This window comes from Columba livia, chromosome 2, assembly GCF_036013475.1.
Source record: "Columba livia isolate bColLiv1 breed racing homer chromosome 2, bColLiv1.pat.W.v2, whole genome shotgun sequence".
Classification (NCBI taxonomy): domain Eukaryota; kingdom Metazoa; phylum Chordata; class Aves; order Columbiformes; family Columbidae; genus Columba; species Columba livia.
The window spans coordinates 101,301,553-101,315,979 of record NC_088603.1 but is presented as its reverse complement, the minus strand read 5'-3'; the positions used below and the strand labels follow the sequence as shown (position 1 = coordinate 101,315,979).

General features: G+C 38.1%; 1 protein-coding gene across 3 annotated transcripts in view; it reads left to right on the top strand.

The window, feature by feature from the left end:
* ZNF407 (zinc finger protein 407) overlaps positions 1-14,427 on the top strand; it is a 349,389-nt gene that overhangs the window by 211,740 nt on the left and 123,222 nt on the right. For all 3 annotated transcript variants that reach the window (XR_010470399.1, XR_010470400.1, XM_065053014.1), the window contains exon 7: positions 6,376-6,496. Coding sequence is in view for 1 of the 3 variants with exons in the window: in XM_065053014.1 (XP_064909086.1) it covers positions 6,376-6,496 (121 nt within the window). In the remaining 2 variants the exon portion in view is untranslated. The remainder of the gene's footprint in view (positions 1-6,375; positions 6,497-14,427) is intronic.

Below are 14,427 nucleotides of genomic sequence, written 5' to 3'. Positions count from 1 at the left end.
AATAATTCCCTACTGTAATACCAGCTGTCTAGGGGGCTGACACAGAGCATCTTCCAATCCAAGATTTACTTCTATCACCTGTCAGAGACCCTTGATTCAAGGGCAAATGAGCAAATCCTCACATGTAGTTGAGGAGTCTTAACCGGCTTAACAAGCCTCCTCTCATCCCAGCCTCAAGGCCTGAGTTGTCCTGACACCCCAGAGAAATGTTCAGCTGCTGATAGATATTTGACACAAGAGAGGGCTGTCGGCAGGACCAGCCACTTAGACTTTTGGTGCTCTTGATTCTGAGATTTCTCACTCTGCTCTGCTCTTGTTAGCTGAGATTATTTTTATGTAACTGGAGAAATAGCTTTACCTTGTGAAAGATGCATTTTCTTCAGAAGTATTACAGGGAGTATAAAGTGTAACTTGGTGTCAATAAGGCTGGCAAAATCTGGCCCTTGGTCACCCATGGACCAAGCTGTGGGGACTCGTTCGGTACATAGGATGTTGTCCCTGGAAGATATGGTTTTGCTTTTTAAATGAAAAGAAGTACAGGAATGTTATTAAACCGAAAGAAAAAAGCCTTAGTTTTAAGACTTGAAAAATGTTTGTACTTAATTTACTTGCAAACATAATGCATTTGCATACAGATTTTCTTGTTAGAGGCTTTCTCAACTGTAAAGTAGAACTGCAAAGTAGAAAAAAATAATTTGATCTTTCAAAAGATCCCTGGTGTTTCACCAGTTGATGTTTTTATTCTCTGTTAAATATGTTATCTCCTTAATGACTGACCTGGTCCTGTTAGAACCACACACTTCAAACACAGAATAAGCTAAGTCTTTGGCTGATTTTGTCCTGGTGTAATGTTTTATGATCTGAATGCATCTTTATATAGTCTGCAAGAATCAGTCTATGAAATTGTGCAAGATTTTCACTGGCTATGTCAATATCAGTGGCCTGACCTTCGATTTTTTTAGACTGAAACAATGGCAGCTTCAGAAGTGGTCCAGAGTTTGACCAGAATTTAATCACACTGTAAAGAATACTTACATCTCTACTGAATGGTTCACAATGGACACTTGCGGTGGCCTGGGCTGTGAGCAGAAACTGCCTAAAGAAACTTAGGCCATTTGCAATACCAGCTGTTGCTATGTGGTAAATAAAGGAGAGCTTGCAGTGCTGCAAGAACGGATATACTGTAGTTCTGTTCCTCAACGTGACTAGAAGGAAAATTTTTCATCTTTTGAGTCATCATGAAACATTTTTTTTAAATTCATGTTTTGCCTGAGTAAGAAAATCTGCCAGAAGATAGGAAGACAAAGTTCTGAATTTTAGTATTGGCTGAATTTAGAGTTAGTTGGATTTCACGAAGAATTTAAGCTGTTCTCTGAACTTCGTAAGCAAGAGTAAATAACCTCTAAATCAGCTACCAAAAGCACACGCACACACATGGAAGAAAAGTATAATATCAATATTATTTAAATATTTTGCCTTAAGCGTGATCAACTAGGAAATTGCATAAGAGAGAAAAAGTATCAAGGGTAATTATTACTGACTTGAAATGAAAACATGAAAACATTTTATTCCTTTAATTTTTTTAATGTTCTTGTTGTTATTGTTCTACTCTCTTTTATTTATCTAGCTTTTGATACCACTCTAGTTTTCTCTTCTTATATATGTTTCCCAGTAAACTTCCATTTAGTGTTGTAGTAGCTGGCGCACTCCAGCAGTGTTGATCGGTCCCAGTCTGTTCTCTTGTGTGAAATTCCCTTTTTACTCTTGGTTAGTACTCCTGCAAATCACAAAAAACCCATCCTTTGCTTCTCATGTGTTGGTTGTGGTGGAATCTTCCAGGGGATCATAGAAGTACGTTGCAATAGTAGAGCATTATAGGGTAAGTACACACGTAGTGGTCACAGCAGTTCTATGAGCGTCACCCTGAACATATGGGACTGCTTAAAGAAGGTTGTGTCTTTGTTCAGATATTTTCATGAATTTTTGAAGATGGTAGCTTATATCATACAGATCACTGTTCGTATGATTGCTTCTGCTCACTCATTTCAATCTTGCGCTTTTCGAGACATTTATAGGTCAATGTAATAAAGAAAGAAAATTTAATAATGTATGTGTTTTTATCCAGATGAGTGACTCACTTTGTGTTTCTGTTTCTCATGTGAACTGCTCTTTGACTTTAATGTGTAGTTACACTACTCGGCATTGTATTTAATGTATAATGTAGCCTCTTCCCTTCAACTTCTCCACCACAGCTTAAAAAAATCATAATGTCGAATACCACGGAAAATGTAGCACAGTAAGAAAACTTACTGTTCTTTTTCAGCAAGAGGAGAGGTGAAATTTGGGGAGGATTTGTATTGTTTTTCCTTGATCATTTATGCCAACGTTTGCAGCGGAGTGTGGAACTTGATTATAGCAAACCTTTGGCCAGAACTGACACCAAAAACCTGGGTATCATGAAACTTTCTCTCTACTTAAGAGAAACCGTCTAGTGAAACAGTTTTCCTCCCAGTTCTGAGCATACAAATGTCAATCTTTTTTGCTATGGAAGAGCAACCCTAAGGTATCTACAGGTTTTCTCTTAAGGAAACAAGATCAAGGATGAACTTGTTTTTATATGTCTTATATGCAAAAACTTGAACAGACTAAAAGTAAACAGAATTTACTTCAATATACTTCAGGCTTCATTAGCAAGCTTGTAAGTGCCTCTCCAGGGAACAGCCTTAACAAACACGAGAAATAGCTGGAAATAAGAAGAATCCTGTAACATGCAAGAAGATGGCTGTGTTTTGTGGTCTGCTCATTCCATAGGTCAAACGAAACTTATAGGAAGCTTTCTGTGCTGCATGCACAACACATCATGTAAAGGGCAAACAGGATTGAAAGCAATAATTTCCTATTGAAACAACCCAAGTAAGATTTTCTCCATCTTACTAAGATTCTGATTAATCACACAAGACTTGTGAATTGATGGCACCATTTGATTTTTATTTTTTTACTTCATTTATGTGAAATCTGGATACTCAGTAGCACATTCATGTAAATGCTGTATATAATCTATAGGTAGAAAGCATCTTGGATGGTCATAATTATGAATAAAAAATGCACTTTGCCATCCACAAATCAACAACGTACTGTGTTATTTCATTTTTCCTTTAAAAACTACATGTTAAGTACATAACTGCACAGAGAAATTTATGATAGCAGTAAGGTATGCTCTATGTCCTAAAAAGCCCATCATAAAAGAGAGAGAACTCAAAAGAGGTAATATCAGAGAAAAGAGGAAGAAAAAGAAATGTGTAATTTGGGAGAGGCTGGAAGCTAAGATAGATGCTAAAAGAAGTCAGTGCAGAATTTGGAGAGGCAAGAGGAAAAAGAAAGCCTTAGTCTGTTAAGCCTGAAGCTTAATAACTGCTTTTGTACAGACCGGTGCTCCCCATGATCTGACCTTCTTTATTGGGTGCTTTCCCAAACTTTCATTGTTGGAGCTGAAATTTTCCATGTCAGGTGACTTAACTGATTCACTTCAGAAGTTCCGAAAAAGTGAAACCTTTTCTTCTTTTGTGATCCTGTGGTTAGGATACATAGCTTTTTAAAAGTGCTTGTGGTAAAAATGAAATAAAAAACCCCAAAGATAGCGGGTCCTTGATCTTGGATTGTCCTTCCTTTTTTCCCTCTACAGAGCTTGTGACCATTGGGGTATTTTGGGGCACATATCCTTCTTTTTTTTGTGAGGTATCTTACTGATAGAGACAGTGAGGCACAGACAAGTCTTCTATAATCATAAGTTGTGTGGGGTTGTGTTTTTGTTTGGTTTTGTTTTGGTGTTTGCTTGTTTTTGTTTGTCATGGTTTGGGTTTTGTGTTTTGTTTGTTTATATTTTACCTTTAATCTTTAAATATGCAGAGTTTGTCCTAACACATTTTAAAAATACTGTTAATATACTCTTCAACACTCTCCAACCCAAGGAAATACCTAGTCTTGTTTTAGATTTTTTCAACTATACTTTTCAACCTGCTTAATTTTCCATAAAAACAGATACTTCCATAAAAAGCAGATACCCTGCGCAGCTGCTAAGAGTTACAGGCCGTGCTAGGCCGTCTTTTTTCCTCCCAGTTTAGTTGGCTTTTGTTGTGTGGTGCTGCTGTGATGTATTTTCTGTCAGGCGAGATTTACACATAGTCCACTTGACAGGAGCAGTTAGCCACAAGGATTTTCTAAGGAGAAACTTCCTGGAGCAGCAGGCGAGGATTATAATTTTTCTTTTGGTCACGATGGGATTTGCGAGCCCTCCTGGCTTCCACGGAACTCGGCTGGTCTGTCAGCCCCACCGGCCCTTCCCCAGCACAGCAGCAGAGCTTTATCTGATCCATCCTCCCCTGAATGGCAAACTAAAAAATCACTTTTCAGGTCAAATCTCCTTTTTTACAACAGGACGAGCTGGCAAGGTTCTACTGCATTTTAAATGAAAGCAGTTAAAATAAGTATGTATGTTATCTAAAATACCTGTGGCTTTACTACTTAGGCTTGAAAATGTTGCTATCTTCTGTAATACTAGAAGATAAAATAAATCAGGCACAGGAAATCTTCGGTTCAAGAGCAGGTTACGTTGCTAGGGAGTCGATGGCCTCCCAAAGAGTTTAATTGAAGCAGCAGCCAGTACCATTCCAGCTGCTGGGAGAGTCGGCTTCTCCAGAGCAAAGAGTCAGTGTCTGACAAGAAAACCCCGTTTGGGGCAGGAAGGACATATTTTCTAGCAGTCTCAATTTGTCCAGCATAGAGGCTTCCGCATTGTGTCCTGCCCCTTCACCTTTCCTCGTCCCATGAAACAATAAATGAAAAATAGTGTCTGCGATTCTCTCCAGCAGCTGCTAAAAGCAATTATTCCCGCTCTTTATGGAACTTTCAGAAGCTGTTCCGTTGTCCCTCCATACAACGGTGCAAGATTTTCAGGCCTGAGGACCTTGCATTTCTTCTTCCCTTGGGAGGCAAAAAACCCCAGCCATCTTCAAGAATGGAAAATGCAGATTTCTCTTCTCAGAATTCTGGCAAAGTCCCTTTGGAAGTCTTCAGTGTCTCACGCTTTAAGGCTTGAAATATCTAGCTCGGAGGCATGGCCAATTTTGCTAGTGATGTGTCTTCTGCTGGTGGTGTGTCTCCTGTCAGTCTGAAAAACTGCAAATTGTACCTGCTAAGAGGCTTAGGGTTCAATTTTGAAACTGCTTATTCTAGAGCTCTGAACAGTCTACAAGGTAGGTGTCTATCCCTAGCAATTTTGTCTGGACTTCTTAAGTTAGGGATGTTAAATCCTTATGTAGTCTTTAGGATAAATACTTCCAAAGGCTGGCACAATGTAGTCACAATCACCTACTTAGGAGCTGCCTTTTGTCTTCTGTGTACAAACCCCCGCCCACCCGTTTTCCTCCCTAAATGGCAATTACATGTGCCTGGAAGCCGCACAGAATAACTCTGGAGCAACTAGTTGGAAAAATGGGATGCAGGTGTCTTTGCTAAGTTTCACAGTATGCATATCTACTGTGAGATTTTGCCTTAGTGTCTTCTAAGGGGTGGACCCCTCCACTGGAAGGAAAAGTACTTTTTTCCACATCATAATTTATAAGCTAGAGACTTTAATCTTTCTTAAATTAGTAGTCCTCTAAAAATATTCAGTGCAGTTGCACAATTCAACAGAGATTAAATTTTACTCTTATGAAAATATTCTTGTCCTAGTCTAGGTTTGGTAGTTTTTTTTTTTCTTTTTCATAAACCTTTCAACTCCTTCTGCTGTTCAGAAGATTCACAAGGGCAGAAGGACAGCAGGCAGGAGAGGAGGAATAGAGCATTGAGTTCTGGGTCTTATTCTCAGTCCTGGTTTATGTTTATTATTTAATGGATAGGACAAAAAATCCCAAACCAAAGGCTCTTTCCTCCTGGAGATGTTCATTTCTGAGCAGGCACTGAATACAAGCTTCAGACCAATTTCTCACCTTCTGTCTCCAACAGTATTGCTTTCAGGGCTATTCATGGGTCCAACTTCAACAGAAGCTGTAGGGTGAGAGGAGCGCCTGTCATCTGGTGATAATATTTTTATGAAATAAGGCCCAGTAACACGATTACCCTGTGTCAGTGCAGTTCTTTCAACTCCTTTTTGCTGCTGCATAACACCACATGGGAAGTCAGCTGAAGTGTATATGTTATAGTGAGAACAGTATTTTGCAATTAATGCATTGTATTTGGAAGTTTGTTTTGTATTTGTGGTCATTTATGTATACATGGACTAAAATCTGTCTCAAGAGATTTGACATAAATTTAGACTTATCTTCCTTTTCTGTTGATGAAAACTGATAATGCCTATCATCTCTTGTCACCTTCTAGGAGAGAAACCATTCAAATGTGACGAGTGTAACTTCGCATCCACAACACAATCGCATCTGACACGACATAAGCGTGTCCATACTGGAGAAAAGCCTTACAGATGTCCCTGGTGTGACTACAGGTAATGAGTCGTTAACTAAAGCATGATGAGAGAAGGGTTAAGGTGATCAGACGAGGTTCATTTGAAGTCACCAATAAAAATATATTGCCATTAAAACACCATCAGGGCAGCAGTAATTGCATATTAAATTGGGAGCTAAATTTAAAAACTTAGTTTTCAGTATTTAGGTATTACTTTATAAAGAAAAACAAATGATGGGAAACCTTTTAGTGGTAAGACTGCAGTGCTAATGTTGAGTGTTTGTTTCACAGCTGCTCTAGTGTCTGTTAGAATTCTCCATGGTGAGGCTGCTTATCTGCACCGCCTTTTCAAATCAGTTGCAGTTTTGAAATTTTTCTCGGTTGGTTTGCAACCATTTCACCAAGAAACGAAAAGTCTCCTGAAAGGCTTAGCAGCCTAAATACTCACCAGACACTTATTAGAATGGGAAGCAATTGGAGCCAGTTACAGTGCTGCAGAATCTTGTTTTCCTGCTGAAGTTTTCCTTCTTGCCAGCCAGGGTGGTGTGATGACAGTTGGACGTAGGGTTGGTTGCACGGCAAATTCTCCTGTGTTGCACCACTAAAACGCATCCTGTTTGGGCAGTAGATTAAATTCTCAACAATCACATGAAAGGACAGTTAAGATTACTTGTGTCATCCCATGTGTCTTATGTTCATTATAGACTACTTATTAAATGATCTCATATTGCTTCTTAAATTATTCTTTTCTTGAACATACCTTTTCTACAATCCTGATCACCGTTAATACTATGTAGTATGGTGGCTAATGTATATGCACTATAAAGGAATGCACAGAAGTTGTTAATGAGTAATTTGCAAGAGTCGGTGTTCAAAAACTTTTTAAAAACTCGGTATTATATTTGATGAATGACATACGATTCTGTAATTAGACGTATCTGCTGTGATGCATGCATGAAAGAGGAGAAAGTTAAACATTTGATTATACCACTATAACACTTTTTATTTTCTTTTAATGCTGAGCACACAACTGTAATGTTCTTTTAGTGTAAGTTTGAATATAGTTTCGTAAAACAGGATTACATAACAAAACCTCGCCGCTCTCATAATACCTGGTTTCACTGGAGTTATGAGCTACTTTAGAGAAAGCTCATGTACAGAAAGCTCCTGCAGTTATCAAGCAGTTTCTGTAGAAAAATTTTTGTTACATTGGTTTGTGCCTGTGGAGAAAATGTTCTGTGAACTCTTCTGTATTGAGCACCCATTAAATTAGTGCCTAGAACTGCAGAGAACTGAATTCAATAACTTTGAGGAGGCCTTCTGTTTCTGTGCTGCTGCCTTTTGGGTCCCCCTGTTTGTGGTGGGTTTTTTTGGGGTTGGTGGCAGGGAGGGGAGTGTGTGTGTGTGTGTTTTTATTTTAGGTTTAATAGAAGTGTTTCTGTCAGCTTCAGTAAGTCATCTAAGAGGGGTGGGTTTGCATTTGTCAGTGTTTGCATTAAAAAGTCTGAGTGAAGTAAGAGTATCTAAGTAATAATGTGACATGATGTGCTGCAATGGAGGTAAACAGAGTCCTGTCTGTGATACTGTGTGTTTGAGGAGACTCAATCTTGGTGTCATCCACTTTAATGAACCATCCTGATTGGAAGGAATAGATTTATTACAGAACTAGGTAATTAGAGGTGGGTCACAGTGGGTTTGAGCTCCTGGCTTGAAGACCCTGGAGCCTGAGAGCACTGTAGACATGAATCAGTTTGCAGTTTGGAGTTTGTTGCACGCACACAATGAGTGGATACAGTTCCCTTGCTTGGTATGACAAAATGCATAACTTTAATCCTCTATTTAGTGAAGGCAGGAGATAATTTTCCTTTGGATGGACAGTTTTCTCTATGGGAATGAAATTTCAAGGAATGACAAGTTACTTACTAGTATTTTATTACATTGGAGGTTATTAGAGAAGAAGCAAGCATAACTTATTTTATCAGGCTTAACAAGAAATCTCTGAGCATCCCCTGCCTGTATCTTATTGAAAAATAAATGTTTCATGGTAATAGTTAGTTAGTTTCCATCCCTTGCAGGCCAATTTTGACCTAATCTTTGGAGACTGATCTCAACAGATACCAGCTGATGAAGCTTTGATTCTGCAGGAAATTTGTTCTGAGCTCAGCTGAAAAGCATCTGGCAGGGATGCAGGAGTCAGAGTGGTGCTGCTGCTGCTGCGAGTTCAGGGAGGCACTCAGTGTAGCTGCAGAGGAGCCAGTACAACAGGGGGCTGCTCTCTTTATTAGCCCAGCAGTCCTGCTTGTGCCTGCCAGTTTCCACAGGCCTGGGATACTAGCCAGCCTTGTTGGCAAGTTTATTTTTTACTCCCTGGTCACCTCTCTCACTTTTTTTTTCCCTGTCCTTTGTGTTAAAATATAATTTTAAGGGAATCACATGTTGCCTCCTTGTCAACTCACCCAGTACTGTGTCTTTTCATGGAAAGGTATCAGCAACTCTGTCAATGTCTTTCGCGCTAGTTGTGCAGACGGTGCTCTTGTCAGTGTCACCTACAGAAAACATAAAATCAAGATTTTAAAATCTGCTGACCTAGTAATAAAATTCACCGCCATGTCTAGTGGTCAAGCTCTCACTGCGGTGCTTCAAGCCCTCGAACTCTAAGTTGATCCAGACTGTTTTAGATGTTTCTGTTTAGCGTTGCTTGGCAACTGCAGACACTTTAATGACCCTTGTAGTTTCAGCGAGGTGAATATTCCTCATTTTGTGTACGGACGTGGGGTATTGTTAGTGCTACCATAAAGTCTCCTTTCACCGACAGGTGAAGTGACCTCTCTATTCTATAAAGTAGCTTGAGACACTTGAATTAAAAGAGTATCTAAATACCAAGTATTTTAATTATTCCTGTTCAGCTTATCAGTGCTCAGAGGGTTCTTAGAGATCGCTGATTTCAAGCTTTTCCAGCTCCTCAGGAGGAAATTGTGAACAATCATCCTGCAAAAACTCTTGCCAGTCTAGTGACTTAAAAGGCAAGCTAACCCTGGCTAGAAGTACAGAAAGAAACTAATCTGAATTTAGGAACTGTTATGAAAATCTGGATCACCTGTGGCTGGACAGGCACCTAGAACTCTTTCTTTTTTTGCTTAGCAGCAAAAACTGAAGTGAAATAGGCTGTAAGATACCATGGGGAAAAAGATTGATTTTGGCTGCATGGAACAGAAAAGGGAGTTTGTTCCTTATATAAGGCACAGCATGATAAATGATTTTTTTAGCTAGAAGACATGAATAGATGTGGTTTTCTGAAGTGAATAATAAAAACACTAGCATTTTTAGCTCACAAACTGTACATTCTCAATAGTATGTGTATTCCCAAAAAGAAAAAGGGAGATTCTGCTCTTTTTATTTTACCAAGTTGCTTTTAAAATCTGTGTTTACTGTTGGACTTAAATATTCTTGCAGAAATGTTACCTTCCATCTCTACTTTTTGTACTGTGACCACTTGATATTTATTTTTGTCTACATTTTTTGGATATTGATAACAAAGAAATAAACATCTGCTTTTCTGTATAGCAGCATGTGACTTCTAGTAATGATTATAATTTGAATTTTTTTTCAGTCTAGTTTTAAAAATCTGATTCCTTTTGAGGGAAGAAAAATATATCTTTATAAATATAAAAATTTGCCTGTTAAATGTTTTGGTTATAATTTTGCACATTTGTGTTTTCAACTTAGGTTTGCCCCATTTAGATAAAAATATGCACGATTTTCCTTTGCATTTACTTTTCCAAATCACACAGCATGTCTCTCCATTCTTAAGTCAGTGTGTTTTGTCATACAAAAATATTCATTCACTCCTAATTAACGTTCAACTTAATTTTATAATGCAGAATTGGTCTCATAGGGCCTTACACCAGAATTATGCATGCAATGCTTATTTTATATTTCTTAGTCATTTAAAAAAGATGCATTATGTGGCCGAACTTTTCAGATTCCATGATTCTAGAGCTATCCTGACAGCGACACTGCATTTGGGAATGGGCACAGTAGGTGGTGAAGAGCCATGTAACCTCCTGAAACTGAACAACACCTGGGAACTTCACCTGATTTCTAAATGTCTCACTGGTACAGTCTTTGGCCAGACTTTCAAAATCTGCAATATGTTTAGGCACCTGAATTTAACATGATTTTAGAAGTGCTAAACTCCCATGAGTCAGATGATGTCAATGGAAGGTGCAGATATACAGCATTTTCAAAGTCTGAACTGGTTTTGTGCATGTGTCTTAAGTAAAGAATTGGAAATCTCATATAAGTCGTATCTCAGGCTTTACATTCAACTTCCATTGGTACTGACTTTCCATGTAGCTATCTCAGCTACTCAGGCAAGTAATAATTTATGTTCATGGTGTGTGTGAGGACGATGTTTCAGTACAAAGTGGATCTGGATTACATTGTTTTGTGGCAAGGGCACAAAAGGCAGAGCCCTGCTTTTCTCACAGTCAAATTTGTTGGAGTTCTGGGCTCAGGAGGAGCACTGGCATAGTTTTGTGATACAGAAACAATATTGCTACAACTTGGACCGTGAGGGTGTGTGACGGGTATAATGTTAACACACTTTGCGCCATCCCCGTGCTGTAATTAAACAAAATGACTCTTATTTCCTTGGGATTCCGCTGTATGGTTCATTTTGTATAGAGTACCTGTGGTGGTGAGGGGAAGGAGGGAATGGAGGGCAACATCCAGGGCGTTGGTGATGGTTCACAGCCATAAATAAGAGGATTTAGAAGCTAGATAAAACAAACAGCCAGACCAGCAAAACAGCATTCATTCTGTAAATGCACCTTCCTATAAAGTAGATGACTCTTGAAGGATGTCTTACAAGACAGAGAATAAATAGCATACATTTTTAATATAATTATGTAAACTAAAATAAATATTTTACATTTATTATGCATAATAAAATAATTAGGCAACATTCTGTAAGGGATTATGGCATCTGAAGTTCCAACTGCAGAAGGATTCATTGCATATATTCAGCAGCAGCGGCAGCGTGACTTCGGGGAAGTGATTCCACAGGGGCCACTTTTCTTTTTTTGGACAGCATCCCTAGGGAGTTCCTATTTCCCTCTGACTTATAGTATCTGTTCATAGGTTGTAAAGACCAGTTTATAATGCACTCCAGGATTTGTACCGGAGTCATAAGTAAGTGTTTCCTCTCTGTTTGTTTTGGTGAATTTAATAACCTTTAGTTGTCTTGGTATGAGTGCATCAGCTCTGCTCTGTTCCCTGGTTATTTCAAGGATAACTAGACGCTACTTTAAATGCTGAGGTACCCATATGTATTTATTCACGGCAAAACTGAAAGGCTGTTGAGGCGACTTCTACATAAAATTATGAAACAGTGTATTTATCATTAAAATGTTAACATTAATATGCTCTTTGTAACCAGTGAAATTTAATATGCATGTACAGGAAATAACTAGGTTACACAACTGTATGGAACATTAGGCTGATGAGGACTCCAAGTGGCAACCACCATTGCGCTATGGTAATACACTTTTTTATATATATCACAAACGCAGAATTAGGCAAAAAAAGTGCTTATACTTTGTACTAATAAGCAATTGCAAAGGACAATAATGCGTGCATGTAATAGAACAAACTGGGCCTTCAGGAAGCACTTAAGCTTCTGTTGTGATCAGCAGCAGGAGTTGAGGATTTCCAGTGCCTTGTGCTGGCAGACTTATAAACAAATGAAGATAGAAGTTTAGAGAGAAATTCCATCAGTGCATGGGCATAGTTCCCAGATGCAAACTCCTCAAATATTATCCAGCCCTTAGTTTTTAATAAACATTCAGATAAAATATTTGGTAATATTTCTATTTATCTGGAATAAAATACGCAATAACATTTAAGGCTGTAAAAGAAAAGTAATCTGAAATAAAATTTGGATATAGCCGTAAAAGCAGTTTAATTTTTCTGGTGAATACGTCATACAAAACAATGGTTACTTTTATTACCTTCATGTTGTTTCTGTTGCTTCATGAAACTTTTTATATTCACCTAAGCTATAGCAAATAGTTCATATGTTAAACTCCGAATAAAAAATATGAAACGTGATAGTGCAAAATACAGATCAGCTATCATGTTAACCAAGAGACTTCAGATGTAGTTCCCAACATTCAGAAGCGTGTAGAACCAGAGAGCACACAAATGTTGATATGGCCCTGGCTGGGAGACGTGTGCACTGTCTGCGCTGACTTGAGAAATCCTGCTCTGCGCTTTAGGAGAATCATGTTGGGCGCAGCATACAAAAGAACTTAAATTCCCCCTCTCACAACTCTCCCTGGCCTCCCTGCCAGATGTCAGTGTCACTGCATGGGCTGCTTAAGAAAATGTGTGCTTATTAGAAAACAGGATTGTTTCTTACAGAAAGACGCATATGTGCATGCACACAAATATATTGGTGTATGTAGACTTGCTGACTATGGTCCACAATGAAATTGCCCTGTTAAGAGGCTTTTGCACAGCATGCAATAGTATAGTCACTTTATGAAGTCCTTTGCTTTTTGTATTTTTAATTGTTGGCATAATAAACACACTCTACCTAGTTGAAGGGTAAAGCAGATTTCTATTTATTTTAATGAATAATACTTACCATCAATAATTCTGTGTGCATTGGTAACCCAAGCTTCTCTTGTTGTTTTTTTCTTATTTCTATCTATTTACTTATTCATTCCTGTTTTCCTATTTTTTTTTTTCCTGTGGCCACTCTACATAAGAGATATTAAAAATTGCCTTTTTAATTCAATGAACCTGTGATTCTCATGCCAACACTGAAACACCAGATTTGGGACTTCAAGGATCCGCACAAGTATCTTCAAGCCAGTGATGCAATTACAAGCATTGATCATAACATTCTAGCCTCATTTTGCATCGAGTTTTGAAGAACAACTTTTAAGTGATGTATTTAAGCCTAAATTGCAAAATTACTCAGGAGTGACTACTGGGTTTAATCCTACTGAGACATGCAGCCGTTTTGATATCAATGTGAACATTCCTGTGTAGTTTTAACTTCTGTCAGCTGCTCTGTGCTGCAGCCTGTTGTGATCTCAGTTCAGTGCTCTATCAGTTTGTTCACACTTTAAGTTCTGCAAAAACATTCTCAAGTTCCTGGTTCCTTTTAGTAGTTATGGTCTCCTCTTGCTGTTCAATTCGGGCTTTTGTTCCTAAACTTTTCTTCTTATGCAGCCTCTGCGCTGCCGTACCGCTGCTCTTTTTTATGAAACAGAGTCCAATACATTTAACCCAAAACCTCAAGTATTTTGTGTTTAGAAAATATAAATAAGACCACTTCATGCAGTGGACAGATAAATGTAACTAATGTCTTCTGTTATCACATTTTATCTTCTTCCTGTCTCCACACTTCTTTTTCCCTATCACATGAAATCATCACTGTCTTATCTACTTGTCATTTTTAGGGAGCGTAAACATGCTATAATAAGTACACCTATATTTATGTTTAATGTATAGTTAATTAATGTTTATAAATCTGAGACACCAGCACATATTTCAAACTAAAATAATCTTAAGTAGGTTGCATTTTGCTAGTAAATAAAATTTAAGTACTAAGCTCAAGATGAATGGCAAGGCTATGGTCTTAATATAGCTTTTAGTAACAAAAAAGACTTGTCATTAACTGTTCTTACAGTGCTTCTGATAAAAACATACACTGAAGATCTTTTATGTCTACGCATCAATTTTCATTTTTTGGAATAATTTGCTCTAAAAATAATCACTGGCATATCTTAATTAATATGACCCTTTTAGGTAAAGAGTAGTTTAAAAAAACCCTAAAGCAACTATATATGTTTTCTTTGCTGTTGCCTGTTAACACAGAAGAGAACATAAGCATATTTGTTTCTTTTACCATTCCTTACTCCACAATACAGTCATTATAAAAGGGCCAAAGCTATCTTT